Genomic DNA, 17,462 nt, shown 5'->3' on the forward strand with positions numbered 1-17,462 from the left:
AAAATCACAAAACTTTTTTTTATTTTTAGATTGCACAATCAAAGCAATGAAAAAGGTAAAATGGATTAAAAAGCTTTTAAATTTGGAAGCTCAAGGAGAGAATAAAACATCACGACTTATGACAACAGTGGATAAGGATTTCACCACATCAGTGAAAGTCAAACAGTGTTCACAATGTCCCGGTGATTTAGAATTCCACTGTCAGACATGCAAGCAAGATTTCTGCGCTTTATGTAAGGAGAAGCACATCATTTATCTGGACTCAAAACACCATAATGTCAGGATTTACAGTTTAAAGAATAGGTACTTTAGGAAAACGGAAGCATGTGAAAAACATCCCGACATGCAATTTCAAACATGGTGTAATTCGTGTGAATATCCATTCTGTGTTAAGTGTGAAGGTCACCAAGAACATGATTTTTTTGAATTAATATCAGTGTTTAATTTGTACAGACAACTTCATAAAGACAGAATTGCGAACATCAGAGGTGAGATTCTCCCGTATAGACTTGCTATTTTAGATGGCATTAAATCTGATATATGGACGTGTCAAACAAAAATAGCAATGTTTCAGGTAAAGATGGCTTCAAAAAGTCAGATACTAAAAGATCAGGTGGATTTGAGTCTACAACACATCGATGAATTGAAACATTATTTGAATTTTATATTACAACAACGGAGAAAAATTGATAACATAGAAAACTATGAACTAAAATTTGAAAAATTAGCAAGTAAGCCAGCGCAATTCCTTTCTTTTCTAAAGAAAACCCCAATTTCAAAGATAAAAGATACTGAACTGCAACGAGAACAGAAAAGTATTAATAGACAAATTTCCGTGTGGCAGAATAATGAACATAATGATGAACGATCAAAAAGGACGCAGGCACGTTTCTTCTTCCGGAAGAGCACACTCGTAATCAAGATAAAAGACCTTTCTGAAACAGTCTCCGTTTTCCATCCCTGGTTCCAAATCAACAAACAGAATTTCATGAAGTTCATAGGAGAAATCCAAGTCACTGAGAGAGGAAAAAGACGCGTACAAACTGAGCACTTGTTTAAATCGAAATATCCAGCTGAGTCCCATGGATGTGTGACTGTGGGCACTGTTAGACGTGGATATCATCTGTCTTGTTCTACAATGGACCAGGTAGCTGTCAGTGACGGAACTCATCTCCTCTTGAAAAATCTTAAAGGGCACACGTTTTATCATCTGACAGACATAAAGAAGAGTAGTGGTGGTGTACATACAATGAACTCTGCAAATTACATACTTTATATTGACAACGAATTTAATATAAGTAAACTATCATCTTACACAAAAGCAAAAATTATACTAATAGAGAAAACAGAATCATGTGAACCACTTTGTGTCTATTGTTCTCCCGCTGAAGATCTTCTGGTAGGGACGGGAATATATGATGCAAATTAAGATCAATATTCAGAAGCTAAAATAATACGATACAACAGCAAAGGACGACGTGTCCAGACCATTCAGCATAATAGTGCAGGTCAGGAACTGTACAGTAAACCTAGGTACATCACAGAGAACCGTAATGGAGATATTATTGTGTCTGACAACCACCGTGCTGTGGTGGTGACTGATCATCGAGGCAAATATCGCTTCTCCTACTCCGAACCTCCATCAGGGCCACGATTATATCCTTATGGAGTCTGTACAGACGCACTGTCACACATCCTGGTGTGTGATGGTACAGATGAAAGTTTATAACTTTAGAAATCACCTTCTATTAGTCGGATCTTCCACCAACAACAAAGTGAACGTTTACAAGTATAAAAAAAACTTCAAAATTATCTCACTTGTGATGAAATATAGGGCATAAACAATCATACTGATTATTTATGTATTCTGCATAAAATTTCTTTTTAATGATTATTACATGAAGGCTGAGATGTCTACGATATTATATCTATCAGGTATACACACTGAAAATGATACAAACTAAAGTTACAAGTTTTTTTGTAGATATTGTAACAAAGTCTGTAACATTTCGGGTTAGAATTTATAATTCTTATCTAATTAATACACTAAAACAAAAACTTGCAATCTCATAAGTATCTTATCATGGAAATGAATCAATGTCAGAAAATAAATTGTTTTATTTTGTGTAGACGAATAAAAATATGGAAATATTCAGACTTGCTTTCCAATGTATCTGAGATGGAATTTCCGATTTAACTACGTGTAGTTTTGAAGAATAATTGCTATTTTCTCCTAAAATTTAACTCTTTTATGTTTGAAACATGATTATGACATAATATTGTGTGTTTTTCGTACTTCAGCTAGAAGATATGTTAAAAAATTGAAAAAAATAATGGACAAGATATTTTTTCAGAATAAACAGTGCTGGGTAGAGCTTGTCTATATAGTTTTGCCTATATTGAATCACCAGTAGAAGTTGACATTTCAAAACAATGTTTTCCAAAAGGATTTAAATATTCTAATCGATTTTCAAACAAAATATAGAAATAACGATCAATATTCAAGCTCAAAAGTCCATTACAACAAAGCAAATCGGGAGCCAAGGAGAAGTAAGAATCCCCTCTCGACCTGTCAAACTGACCATGTGCTAATTTTCATGATCGAGCAAAGGGAAAAAAATCCGTAAACAGTTCATTGTTTAAAAAGTATGAAAAACGAAGGTCAGCATTTGACTTAATGACAAATTGTATTTACTGACAAGGCCATTGTATCGACCATAGAACTTGGAAAATGATGACCTTAAAACTGACTGTTGATATCCTTGTTTCATCGACTTGTTTGTCAAAAGCTTGTCACGTTCTTGAAATCGTTTGTATGTGGGGCATGTTCTTGTGTATTAACTTCACTGAGAGAAATAAACCGCATATGCAGGTGATAAGATAAAAGATTGTTTTTTGTACTTTAATAACTCATTCAATCATTTTTTTTCTCTTCATTTATTTGTTTGTCTTAAAAACCGGTCATCGTAGCCTAGTGGTATGGCATTAGCTTCATGATCGGGAGGTCCGGGTTCAATTCTCGTTCACCGCGCCGCATTTAACCTAAGACACAAACAAATTATAGCGACTGTTCCTTCGCCAATAGTCCGGCAGTAAACGTTAAAGCCACAGGAATTTCGAATGAGAACTTTAAAGCTACGATGGCCGATATCAGCCTGTAAAAATTCCGATTGGTATTGAGATTTGTACATTCAAAATGTACATTGACATGTACATTTTGCAATGAAAATGTACACTTGTTGCTCTTCCGTTTTGTCTGTACATGTACAAAGTGGCAAAAAGACAAATGTGAAAATCGAATGTTTAAAACACATGCCCTTTTAATTAAAATCTTGGTCGAAGAAGACAATTAAATATGAATAAAATTGTATTTCTAGCTGCACTAGTAAGAGTTTTACAGTAAGAAAGGCTGAAAAATATTAGAAATAGTATAGGGGTTGTCCGATAAAATCGAGGACAAAGCGTTTTTATCGAAAAAAATGGGCGCACTAAGATGAAATTTTAAGCCATTGTTCACCTTTCATGTTATATATATATATATATATATATATATATATATATATATATATATATATATATATATATATATATATATATATAGATGGCGGTGTGTTTACATTCGATACGAAACTAGGTCAATTCTTGATTAGAGATATTTCATTTAAAAACATGAAATAAATAATGAAACTTACCTAGTACTTTGTGAGATGTCTTTAAGTCTAATTACGTTCATTAATCTCCGGGGAATAGAGCGGTAGAGACATTTAATGAAGTCTGGGCTGATCTCTCTCCAAATACACTGGATTTCGCGAAAAAGATCATCTTTACTCGCAATCCTCCAAACTCGTCCCTGTAGCTTTCTCTTGATCAGCAACCACAGATTTTCAATGATATTTATATCTGGGCTTTGGGCAGGCCAGCTCATTCCAGTTATTCTATTTCTGTGCATAAATTCCTGGGTAGATCTCGCACGATGTACTGGGGATTATCGTCCTGGAATATATAGTCACCGGATGGAAAATGGCGGGCTATAACTGGCCACAGATTGTTATTAAGAATGTCTTGGTATTTTTCAGCGTTAATATTTCCATTTACTGCCGTGATGGTACCAATTCCATTCCAAGTAATACACCCCCAGATCATGATCTCAAAGCATGGTTTTGAACGGCGCTGAGTCACCAAATCAGGCCTCCATCCTTCACCCCTCTTGCGCCAAACATATACCCTTGAATCACGTCCAATGACAATTTTAGATTCGTCCGAAAAAATTACTTTCTTCCAAAATCCTTCAACAGTTAACTTTCGTTTTTCCCGGCACCATGACAATCTTTTTCTTCGATTTACCTCCCTTATCACCAGTTTCTTCTTCGATACACGCCTTGTAAACCCATGTTTGTGTAAATGTAGCTGTAAGGTACGTTTAGATACTGCAATGTTCCTGTTTTCATTGAATTTGCTGGTAATTTCTGCTAGACTGTCCCTCCTGTTATTTTTTACTAACTTTTCTAAGTATCTATAGTCCCGATCTGTCACAGTAGGCCGTCGACCACTTCGCGGGATGTTTTCTGTTGAACCCCTCTCTTCAAAACGTTTTTTCAGATATCCAATAGTAGAGTGGGATACACCAAGAACATCCGCCACATACTGACAGTTTTTCCCTCATCAAGTAATTTCTTGGCGACTTCTTTAATCTCACTACTGAGTTCTTTTCCTTTTCTACCCATATTACTTTCAGCTGTCAAATTTCGTAAACAAAGCAGACGAAAACAAAATCACGTGACATATCAAATGTCACATGACCATCGGATGTTAAAAATAGCTACCCAAAATACCAACGATATTTTTAAACCTATTTATTTACATCATAATAAGTTAGTTACAAGGCGAAAATATAAACACGCCGCCATCTTGTCCGAATATATATTGCATCATACTGTATATATATATATATATATATATATATATATATATATATATATATATATATATATATATATATATATATATATATATATATATATATATATATATATGCAAATACAATCTATCATTAAGTTAAACCGATACGGTAGCTCAGTCGGTAGAGCGCTTGCTCAGTGATCGAAAGGTCGTGAGTTCGCATCTCGGCCGTTACCTACCTAAATCGATAAAAAAAAAAAAAAAAAAAAAAAGGTAGCAACTGTTCCTTCGCCAAGCGCTCGGCGCCTTGAAGTGAAAGTTGCGGATCTTTCGGATGAGACACGAGGCCCCGTGTCACGACAGGCGTTGGCACGATAAAGATCCCTCACTGCTCAATGGCGCCCTGAGTGCCGAGTAAAGGTCAAAATTTGAAGCCCTCTATATGAGTGAAAAATTCTCGAATGGGACGTAAAACAACATATAATCAAAGTTGAATGCTGACTGACATTTTTCATACTAATTGTTAGGCCATTATTTACACACTGAATTGTCGACGGATTTTTTCCGTTATTTCCCGATCATGACAAGGAACACACGGCGAGTGTGACCGGGCAGGAGATGCTCACTCCTCCATGGCACCTGATCCCACCTCTGATGTCTTAGAGGTCCGTGTCTGCTCTGCTCCTATTTTGTAATGTTTAATGGACTTTTGAGCTCGAATATTGTTCGTTATCTCCATATATTTCATTTAAGTACATCTTGATTTTTTGATAAAATGTAGACAAATTTACTTGAATGTCTACAAGGTATGGTAAAAAAGGTGCACGATAAAAAATGCAGGTTTCATTAGAGAATACGCGAGTATTATTCTGAAATAAGTATTACATAGATATGATTGGGGTAAACATTATCATATTTTTAATCCACTATCTAGTATGTCATCATTTGGAAAATTTCAAAGGATTTGCTTAATTTTTGGCAATTTCCCGAGCATTTGAAATGGGAAAGTCGTCAACACAACATACAAAAAATGGCGACGTTTGACGACGAGCAGTTCAGTTTGATTTTGGTGATGTAATGTCGCCCTAAGAGACTTTAAATGACAACAGAAGAAAAAAAAATGAAATATCACTAGATTTTTAGTGTGTAAGTGAAATGGGAATTTTCTAAGAGGAACAAAACATACGGACAAGAGCTACTGGCAATAACGAAAGACGATGTCACTGTAGAGCGTCGATATAAAATTAACTATTTAGTTGAATGATAGTGGGAGTACTGTCCATTACTTACTAGTAAATCTTTAGAAGGTTCCATGTGTGTGCGAGATTAGCTCCTCAACTGTTCATTGAGGAATAAAGGGAAACTCGAATATCTGCATCAACGAAATTCCCGAATTTAAGTGGGGCTTATCCAAACTTTTTTAGCAATTAAAAAACTTGACGCTGCTTTAGACACTTTGACGTTATCATCCGTAAGGTCATACCACACATAATATAAAATCTCATATTTTGTTTATTTGAGTATTTATCCATTTGAAATTTGCTAGGTATATTTATAAACAAAATGTACTAAAGAGTAATGAAAATTTTAGAACGCAATGATGATTATTTTTCACTACAGACAACTTGTCCACTATTTTACCGGACAACGCTCGTATTAACCATGTAAATCTTTATATTTAACAAAGAATGACAAGATCATCAACTAAAATGATTCCACAAATACTTCTCGGCACCCACATGTCAATATCGATCAATACAGAGATTAAATTGAATTAATTCTCTTTTGCCTCTTAATCAGTGTATGCCCTGTGATCTTTTTAAAATTTATTCAAAACTTTTTCTTTCTCTTTCTTTTGGCTTTTTCTTAGCAAAATTACCAAAATAATGTGTTTTGTATGCATATGAATGAATAAACTAAGAATTCATAATATTAATGAACTGGCTATGAGATGCGAAAGTTGAAATAAGCATTATCATTCAAATGAAAGAAATATCAAATGATACATGTAATTAGTTTTTAGAATTCACAAATAAATGATTTTCAAAGTACATGTTGATTTAATGAACTTCACAAAAGTAATTGTTTTGCATGATATTTCAGCATGGCTCATACTCTTGGGAACCAGTTTTTGTGGCATTTGTACATTATTATCGGGGATTATCATATTGAACAATCGAAGAAATATTTGTGGAAACAAACTGAATTTATGACCTTGTAATATTTTTATAATAAGATTTACTCAAATTAAAGGCAGCCGCGATTCATAACATTTTCTTCTGTTATTTTCAGCCTTTCTTATTGTAAAACTATTCCCATTGCAGACGTACAATTTTAATTTCTTCTCCGACCAAGAATTTTAATTAGAAGGGCATGTGTCTATAAGTCTCCACTTTTTGACATTTGCTTTTTTGCCATTTTGTACATGTACAGACTAAATGTAAGAGCACGAAGTGTGCATTGCCGGTGCAAAATGTATATGTCAATGTACATTTTCAGGGTACAAATTTCAAAAGCAGTCAGAATATGTACAGGCTTATATCGGCCATCTTAAAAAACTGATGTTCCGTGTCACGGTAGGCATTGGCACGGTAAAAAAAACCCTCACTGCTCAAAGACACAGTGCCGAGTATAGGTCAAACTTTTAAGCCCTTAACCGGTATATGGTTACTTCTCTATATGAGTGAAGGCTTCTAGAAATTCAACAACATAGGAAAAAATCAATAAATCAATCATTAAACTACACACTTTTATTTGATTATATTAATTTCTCTGAAGAACTTAATCGTAGAATTCTTTTAATTTTTTTAAATCCTAACTTGCATGAACAAAAATATCATCTGGTAATTCAAAACATAAGTTACGATTCCATTCGACAGACCATGAGTTCTCTTGTTACAAAAAATATTGTATAGAATGTCCTATTTTCCCTAGTATCCCATTTTTCTTTTACTCTCATCACCCTTTACTCTGCCCAAGTAAGAAATTTTTGTTTGTTTCCAGCTTTATCTAGCATTTCCAAAGATTATAAAGACAACAAGTAAAATTTCTAAAGTTATTAACGAATGTTAACGAATATTATCCCTCTTTAGAAGGAGTTAAACGATGAAGATGCTGAAATGCGACATCTCTCTTCTCTCTCTCTCTCTCTCTCTCTCTCTCTCAGAATGTTTACTAGTATGTATTTTTGCTGGCCACTGACGAAGTTGGCATTTAAAAAAAAAAAACCTTTCTAACTGATTGTTATATGATACTTTATGTATGCCATGTTTAGTATAATACCATTGTCTATAAAATGAGGTACTACTTCCTTCTCCGTATACGTTACACAGATATTTCTCTTTACTCATGTACTCTCTTTAACCGTGTTAGCCAGGCATAACAATCCTAAAATGGTAAGAAATTTTCTAAATTTGATATTTATATATCGGGTATCTGTTATTTATCTAACATGTAACAAGTGTTTGACTAATATTAAAATAAAGAATTTTTTTGCTCGAGGAAAAAAAACCCTGATGAACTGGTAATCCAATGTAATGTTTCAATCTCTGAACTTTCGGTTTTGGACACTTGTAAAGTAAAAGTTCGGATATATTTGGTGACTTGTACTGTGAAGAAAATAGTGCCAACTGAAATACATTTAGGTGTGAAATGGATTACTTACTATTTATAAGATGTTCTTAATAAGATATACAGTAAACATGTTTTATAACGTATGTCAAGGGACTGTGTAAATCCTACTTTATAACCGGTGTACTTTATAACGGAGACCGGAGGTACTCAGTACACCTTTATCGTAAACACCTTTTATGCCGCTAGTGTGTTATGAATATTTTAAATTATGTATAGTATGCAAATAAATGATAAACGGGTATATTTGAATTCATATATATAGAAAGATTAATATTCAATAAGATTTTATTTTCACGAACTATAAATTATTTCAAAATCACGTGCTGCTCGATCATCAGACCATTTAAAAGTCCGTAATGTTTGTCTGTTTGGCCTGACGCCACTTATTCACAAAAGACTTCAGGGTTGCCAGCGGGAAGAAAACACAGTCTTATAAATTATTTCAAAATCACGTGCTGCTCGATCATCAGACCATTTAAAAGTCCATAATGTTTGTCTGTTTGGCCTGACGACATTTATTTACAAAAGTCTCCAGGGTTGCCAGAGCGGAGAAAACACTGTCTTCCACAAGTTTAAGTTGTAATTTCGGACAAATGCCCTTTGATCGTCTGGGTAGATGGTATACATTTGTCAGGCACTGGCTCATCGTCCTCGCTGTCGTCGAGGTCTACTAATTTTGAATGTTGTTCAATTACATAATTTTTGTTTATCAATGAATTTGATGGATTTTATCAACAGTCTTGTTTGGAGTCATCATTTCAGAAGGTTTATGGTCGATACAATGACCTTGTCAGTACATACAACCTTTCATTGAGTCAAATGCTGACTGACGTTTTTCATACTAATTGTTAGGCCATTATTTATACACTGACTGTATACGGATTTTTCCGTTTTTTCTGATCATGACAATAAGCACACGGCGGATGTGACCGGTCGGCAGGGGATGCTCACTCCTCCATGGCACCTGATCCCACCTCTAAATATTGAGGTCCGTGTTTGCTCTGCTCCAAATTTGTATCGTTTCATTGGACTTTCGAGATTGAATGCTGTTTGTTATCATCATGTTTTATTTCAAACAATTTATTAAGAATACATCTACCCTATGAACTTATTCATACAATTTATCATAAATACATCTACCTGAGAAAACAAAGAAACGTCGTTAATAAACCACTCATTACGGAGCAATTGTATGAAATCAACAAACCGTGACAAATCCGTAGTCACCGAGCTGATAGAAAACGTGTGAAACCAAATGTCAATATGTTATAAGAGCAGGCCTGTAAGTGGCCTCTAAAATTTAGGCGCCAGCTGGCGCCTTATCAAAAAAAAAAATTAGTCGCTAATGCAAATTTTTAGTAGCCAGGCAATTTTTCTAAAACACCAACTTTAAAAGTTTATAGAATATAGAGACCCATGACGTGGCTAAGAAAACACGACATGTCCATTGCTAAAAATAATTTCTTCTTTTTAATTTCTTTTCAGAAAAATTGTTAAAAATGTGAAAATTTCCAGAATTCGACTATCGCCAAGTCAATTAAACATAGTCGCCAATTTGGCGACTTATGGAAAAATTTTAGGCGCCAATAAATTTTTTTTGGCGTCATGGCGGCTAAATTAGTCGCCAATTAGAGTCCTATATAAGAGGTGTAATTATGTAAGGGGACCAAATTTCTAATACTTTATAAGCTATACTACGTTATACGAGTATACAAATACGTTGTAAGTGGAATTTTTTCCATTGAAATATATAGACATTTTGCCGAGACTACGTTAGGGCTAATTTACATCCGGAGATACTTTACAACCGAGTACGTTATAAAAATCGTTTTCTGTACCAAATTGTTAAATTATCTCCTCTAAAAAAAATAAACAAGTTGTGTAGTTTCCCTATTTTGATTTTTACTTTCTCGAAAAAAAAAAAGAGATATGGACAAAGGTATAAAAAAAGAAATGTAAAAGATATAGATAACGAACAGTGATCGATCTAAAAAAAAAAAAAATCTATAAACTATACAAATATGTGAAGAGGGCTTAAAACATGGATCCCTGGAAATTCCACAGGTGGGATCAGGTGCCTAGGAGGCGTAAGCATCCCCTGTTAACCCGTCACGCCTGCCGTGAGCCCTTTGTATTGATCAGGTTAACGGAGCATTCTGTTGTCAAATAAAGAACAAAAACCTAACAATTGGTATGAAACAAGTCAACCAAATAACGACCCAGTGATAAGTTATATTGCTAATAAGGTAATTATAAGACCAAAGAATTTAAGAAAAGCTGTCTGAAGGGAAAAAAATCAAAATTTGTTGAAATCCCTGAAATTTCAACTTATGTGTGGGTAGCTTGCCTCGGTTCATTGTACTCAGAACATGCTTTTGAGTAGTCATGAATTTCTCAAAAATACATTCCCGCTACATATTACACACAGTCTAGAACAATACCCATTTATTTAGATAGCTTTTTTACACAAAGACATCTAGTTGGTTAACAAAGCTTCCAGTACACGTAGCATGAATGCATGCCTTTGATTCATTTATTTAACCGCGTAACTCACAATCTCCACAACAGTAGACCATCTCTTTCCATGACATTACCAACTGTAACTGATAATTCGTTACCTCATAGACAGTCCATCGTCTGAAAGAGAGCCTCAATATTACCTCTCTTGCCTGTGCCTTTTACATATAAATGTAGGGCTTACATTTGAAAATTATCTCTCATTCTCCAGCATGTTCTGAGTTATTCCAGAGTTTTTCAATTTTTACGTTTGAAAGTCTAGTTTATTTTCAGTTCTGCGCCATTTATTGACATGACTGCAGACTTCATTTAGTGTATTGTTTGAAAATTATTAAATCTTAACCTATTCAGCATTAAATTTAAAGTGTTTGGAAGCTACCATGATATACGTTTAATTGATTTTTAAAACATTTCTGCAGACTATGGTGATAATATAACGTCATGTTGAATAATAATGACAGAAGTCAGCAAACTTTTCGCTCAACTCTTGAAAATATAAATATATATATATATATATATATATATATATATATATATATATATATATATATATATATATATATATATATATATATATATATATATATATATATATGCCTCCTCTTTTCCCAACTGCTATGAAAAAGGGACAAAACACATGTGTATATTGAAGTTGTATTTTATTGATCAAAATAAAGATTTTGATCAATCAACAAAAATGTAGTTAATATAAGCATCAAAGGTTTCCAACAAATATGGACAATTGTTCTTTACACATATAAAATATTTCTTACATACAAGTATAATAATAACAGAACACAAACTCTATATTAACTACTGTTTGCCAAAAAACTATTGTAAAAACATGTATATACCGTTTTCTTCATACAAAATCAAAACAAGAATTTAACAGGTAAATACAGAGAGTATACAATGTAATTTTTGTCTTAAATCTTCTAACCTTGGCAAAGGTGGGGTCAATCATCCACCAGTTGAGAAGATCATGCTCATGATGATCTTTGAAACGACCCCAACCGAGCCAATATATATATATATATATATATATATATATATATATATATATATATATATATATATATATATATATATATATATATATATATTTTTATATATATATATATATATATATATATAAAGCACTAAAAACCAACAACACTTTATATCCTAAGTGTCGGATCTACTAAGTAGATACAAGGTCACGGATATAAAGCACTAAAAATGACCAACGACACGAACAATTATAATAATTGTCAAATTTTCGGGACGACCTGTCCCTTCCTCAGGACAAAGAAAAATGTTAAGAAGTCATAAAAACAAAGGAAATAGAGAAATAAAAACAACTAGCACTACTACTAAACTACCAAACACTAAATGTTTACAGTATTACATGTTTAATTTGAAGTTTATAAACAGTTGTGAACAAAGAAATCCGGAGCGCTATGAATTGCGTCCGGTCTATCGGGTGTACTCTGGGTAAGTGCGACTTACATTATTGAACGAATTGATTATCGCTAATTAATTACGACCAAGCAGTAAATCGTACATTGTCTTATTCTTCTCAAAATAGCGTAACTATACATGATAAAAAGAAATTAAAGATAATATGGAAGGGCAATTTTAAAATATGAATTTGGATATATCATAAATTTGGAAATCTGATTAAAAGAAATAAACAAAAATGTAAGCTGTAAATATTTGGGTAGGTTGTTCCAGAATTGCTAATTAATGGTAAAGTTTACACTATATAGAGAGAATGAACTTGTTTGTTACAATCCGGGATTGGGTCTAGTTGGGTCTAGTTCACATTCATCCTGGTGAAGTCATTAAGTTTGTTAATACCATTAGGGCGGAATGACTTCAGCCTGTGCATCCAGAACTTTTCCTTGCCTTTTCTCTGAGCGTCTGTCCACTACTGTTATGTCCTCCCATTTGTGACCTTCAAGGTTGAAATGTTCCCCAAAGGGTTCATTGAGGTTTTTGGTCCAAATGGTAGAACGGTGATTATTGACTCTCCTGCGGAGATCTCCTGTTTCACCAACATACTGTTTGGAGCAAACTTTGCAACTGATGAGATAAATGCAGTTGTCTGTTTGACAGGACAAATTCCCTAGTATTTTGTAGCTGCGGCCTGTAACGGGGCTGTTAAAGCTGTCTGTGTCAGAGCTGTGCTTACAGAGAAGACATCTTCTGTCAGAGCAAGTTTTAAAGCCCCCGTTAGGTAATGGATTGTCCAATCTGGTTCTTACAACCATGTCCTTCAGGTTCCTCGGGCGTCTGTATGCAGCCAATGGGGGCTCCCTAAAGACCTCTGCCATTCGTTTATTTGAGTGGAGAATTGGCAGGTTCTTTTGAAGGATACCGCTGAGGTTCTTAAGGACGGGATAGTATGTGGTTACCAGAGGGACCCTGCCGCTATTGTCTTTTTCCTTGTAGCGTAATAGGTTTTGCCTGTCATGTCCCGCCATCTCATCAATAGCAGTTTGTACGGTGCGGGCATTGTAGCCTCTCTTGCATAAGTGGGACTTCAGGAGACCGCTTTGTTCCTGATATAATGCAGGGGATGAACAGATGCGCCGAATTCTGGTGGCTAGACCCTTAAGCGGTCTCCTGAAGTCCCACTTATGCAAGAGAGGCTAATGGTATTAACAAACTTAACAAACTTAATGTCTTCACCAGGATGAATGTGAACTAGACCCAATCCCGGATTGTAACAAACAAGTTCATTCTCTCTATATAGTGTAAACTTTACCATTAATTCGCATTAGCAATTCTGGAACAACCTACCCAAATATTTACAGCTTACATTTTTGTTTATTTCTTTTAATCAGATTTCCAAATTTATGATATATCCAAATTCATATTTTAAAATTGCCCTTCCATATTATCTTTAATTTCTTTTTATCATGAATAGTTACGCTATTTTGAGAAGAATAAGACAATGTACGATTTACTGCTTGGTCGTAATTAATTAGCGATAATCAATTCGTTCAATTATGTAAGTCGCACTTACCCAGAGTACACCCGATAGACCGGACGCAATTCATAGCGCTCCGGATTTCTTTGTTCACAACTGTTTATAAACTTCAAATTAAACATGTAATACTGTAAACATTTAGTGTTTGGTAGTTTAATAGTAGTGCTAGTTCTTTTTGTTTCTCTATTTCCTTTGTTTTTATGACTTCTTAACTTTTTTCTTTGTCCTGAGGAAGGGACAGGTCGTCCAGAAAATTTGACAATTATTATTGTTCGTGTCGTTGGTCATTTTTAGTGCTGGTATATATATCTTTATATATATATATATATATATATATATATATATATATATAGAAGTGACACTTCACCAGAGTACACCTGATAGACCGGACGCAATTCATAGCGCTCCGGATTTCTTTGTTCACAACTGTTTATAAACTCCAAATTAAACATGTAATATTGTAAATATTTAGTGTTTGGTAGTTTGGTAGTAGTGCAATTTGTTTTTGCTTCTCTATTTCCTTTGTTTAATGACTTCTTAACTTTTTTCTTTGTCCTGAGGAAGGGACAGGTTGTTCCGAAAATTTGACAATTATTATTGTTCGTGTCGTTGGTCATTTTTAGTGCTTTATATAAATTTCCATCCGTGACCTTGTATCTACTTAGTAGATCCGACACTTAGGATATACAGTGTTGTTGGTTTTTAGTGCTTTATATATATATATGACAGGATGAACCTACACCATTCAGTCAACAGAATGATCACTGAAAGGTCTGGAAAGGTCACTGAATGGCAGAGCTTTGACATTCAGTCGCCTTTCAGTAGACTTTCAGTCACCTTTCAGTAAACTGAATGGCAGAGCTTCATCCTGTATATATATATATATATATATATATATATATATATATATATATATATATATATATATATATATATATATATATATATATATATATATATATATATACATGTATATATATATATATATATATATATATATATATATATATATATATATATATATATATATATATATATATATATATATATATATATATATATATATATATATATATATATATATATATATTTCGAATTGTTCCATTGAAATGTATAATTTATTTGCATAAATGTGTCCATTGATTTTAAAACAAATTCTTAAATATTTCCCTCTTTTAGATTGCATAATCAGAGCAATGAAGAAGGTATCCTGGCTTAAAAAACTTTTAAATTTGGAAGCTAATGGAGAGAGAAAAAGATCACAATTTACGACAACAGTGGATGAGACATTCACTGCATCGGTAAAAGTTAAACAATGCTCACAATGTTTACGTGAGTTAGAATTCCACTGTCACACATGTAAGCAAGATCTCTGCGCTTTTTGTAAGGAGAAGCACCTTATTCATCTGGACTCCAAGCACCATTACGTCAGGATTTACAGTTTAAAGAATAAATACTTTAGGAAATCGGAATCATGTGAAAAACATCCCGACATGCCACTTCAAACATGGTGTCATTCGTGTAAATATCCAATATGTATCAAGTGTGAAGGTCACCAAGAACATGATTTTTTTGAAATTACATCAGTGTTTAAATTTTATAGATATTTGCATAAAGACAGAATTGCGAACATCAGAGGTGAGATTCTTCCGTCCAGACTTGCTATTTTAGATGGCATCAAATCTGATATCTGCACGAGTCAAACAAAAATTGCAATGTTTCAAGACAAGATGGCTTCCAAAGGTCAGTTTTTAAAAGATCAGATGGATTTGAGTCTTCAACATTTGTATGAATTGAAATTTTATCTGAATTTTAGATTACAACATCGGGAAAAAATTGCAAACATAGAAAACTATGAACTAAAATTTGAAAAATTAGCGAATAAAGCAGCAAAACTCCTTTCTTTTCTAAAGAAAACCCCAATTTCAAAAATAAAAGATTCGGAACTGCAACGAACACAGAAACGTATTAATAGACAAATTTCTGTCTGGCAGAACAATGAACATAATGATGAACAACCAGATAGAACACAAGCACGTTTCTTCTTTCGAAAGAACACCCTCGTAACCAAGATGAAAGATTTTTCTGAAATCTTTACAATGTTTGTTCTTCATCCAAATTTCCAATTCAACAAACAGAATTTAATAAAGTTTTTAAGAGAAGTCCAAATCACCGAGAGGGGAAAAAGACGCGTACAAACTGAGCACTTGTTTGAATCGAAATATCAAGCTGAGTCCCATGGATGTGTGAATGTGGGCACCGCTAGACGTGGATATCATCTGTCCTGTTCTACAACAGACCAGGTGGCTGTCAGTGATGGAGTCAATCTCCTCTTGACAAATCTTAAAGGTCACACGTTATATCATCTGACAGACATAAAGAAGAGTAGTGGTGGTGTACATACAATGAACTCTGCAAATGATCTACTTTATATTGACACCAATTTTAATATCAGTAAACTATCATCTTACACAAAAGCAAAAATTATACTAATAGAGAAAACAGAACCATGTGAACCACTTTGTGTTTATTATTCTCCCACGGAAGATCTGTTAGTAGGAACGGGAATATATGATGCAAGTAAAGATCAATATTCAGACGCTAAAATAATTCGATACAACAGTAAAGGACGACGTGTCCAGACCATTCAGCATAATAGTGCAGGTCAGGAACTGTACAGTAAACCTAGATACATCACAGAGAACCGTAATGGAGATGTTATTGTGTCTGACAACCACCGTGATGTGGTGGTGACTGATCAAAGAGGCAAATATCGTTTCTCCTACTCAGGACCTCCACCAGGACCACGATTATATCCTTATGGAGTCTGTACAGACGCACTGTCACACATCCTGGTGTGTGATGGTACGACTTACTCGGTACAGATGATTGATAAGGATGGCCACTTCCTGTCACGGCTACTGACGAAAGGAGACGGGGTCCACAATCCACATAGTCTAGTTTACGACTTTAGAAATCACCTGCTGTTAGTTGGATCTTCCACCAACAACAAAGTGAACGTATACAAGTATATAAAACTTCAGAGTTACCTTACATGTGATGATATTTAGGGCACAAGGAATCATACTTATGAATATAAATGTATATGCATGGTATATCAATCTTACTGGTAATTATATTAAGGTTAAAATTTCTAACTTATAATTATTTATCAGGTATACACATTGAAAATGATACAAACTAATGTTATGAATTTGCTTGTAGATAATGAAACAAAATTAGACTGGAACATTTCTTGGGCTAGGATTTATAATTATTTAATCAATTCACTAAAACAAAAAAAAAAATGTGTAATTTTATTCGTATCTTATGGAAATGAATAAATCTCATAAAAATATAATGTGTTATTATGTATAGATGAATCCAAATATGGAAAAAGTCAGATTTACTTCCTTAGGTATATAACATGGAATTTCCT

At 33.8% G+C, this 17,462-nt stretch overlaps 1 protein-coding gene across 1 annotated transcript; it reads left to right on the forward strand.

Moving 5' to 3' along the window:
- Positions 1–15,753: 15,753 nt before the first annotated feature.
- On the forward strand, positions 15,754–17,094 carry LOC133198472 (uncharacterized). The gene has a single exon (XM_061334565.1). The coding sequence runs from the start codon at positions 15,754–15,756 to the stop codon at positions 17,092–17,094; it is 1,341 nt and encodes a 446-aa protein (XP_061190549.1).
- Positions 17,095–17,462: the final 368 nt, after the last annotated feature.

Source organism: Saccostrea echinata, unplaced genomic scaffold (genome assembly GCF_033153115.1).
Source record: "Saccostrea echinata isolate AGI-Se365-2 ecotype Australia unplaced genomic scaffold, CSIRO_AGI_Sech_v1 ptg000001l, whole genome shotgun sequence".
NCBI classification, from domain to species: Eukaryota; Metazoa; Mollusca; class Bivalvia; order Ostreida; family Ostreidae; genus Saccostrea; species Saccostrea echinata.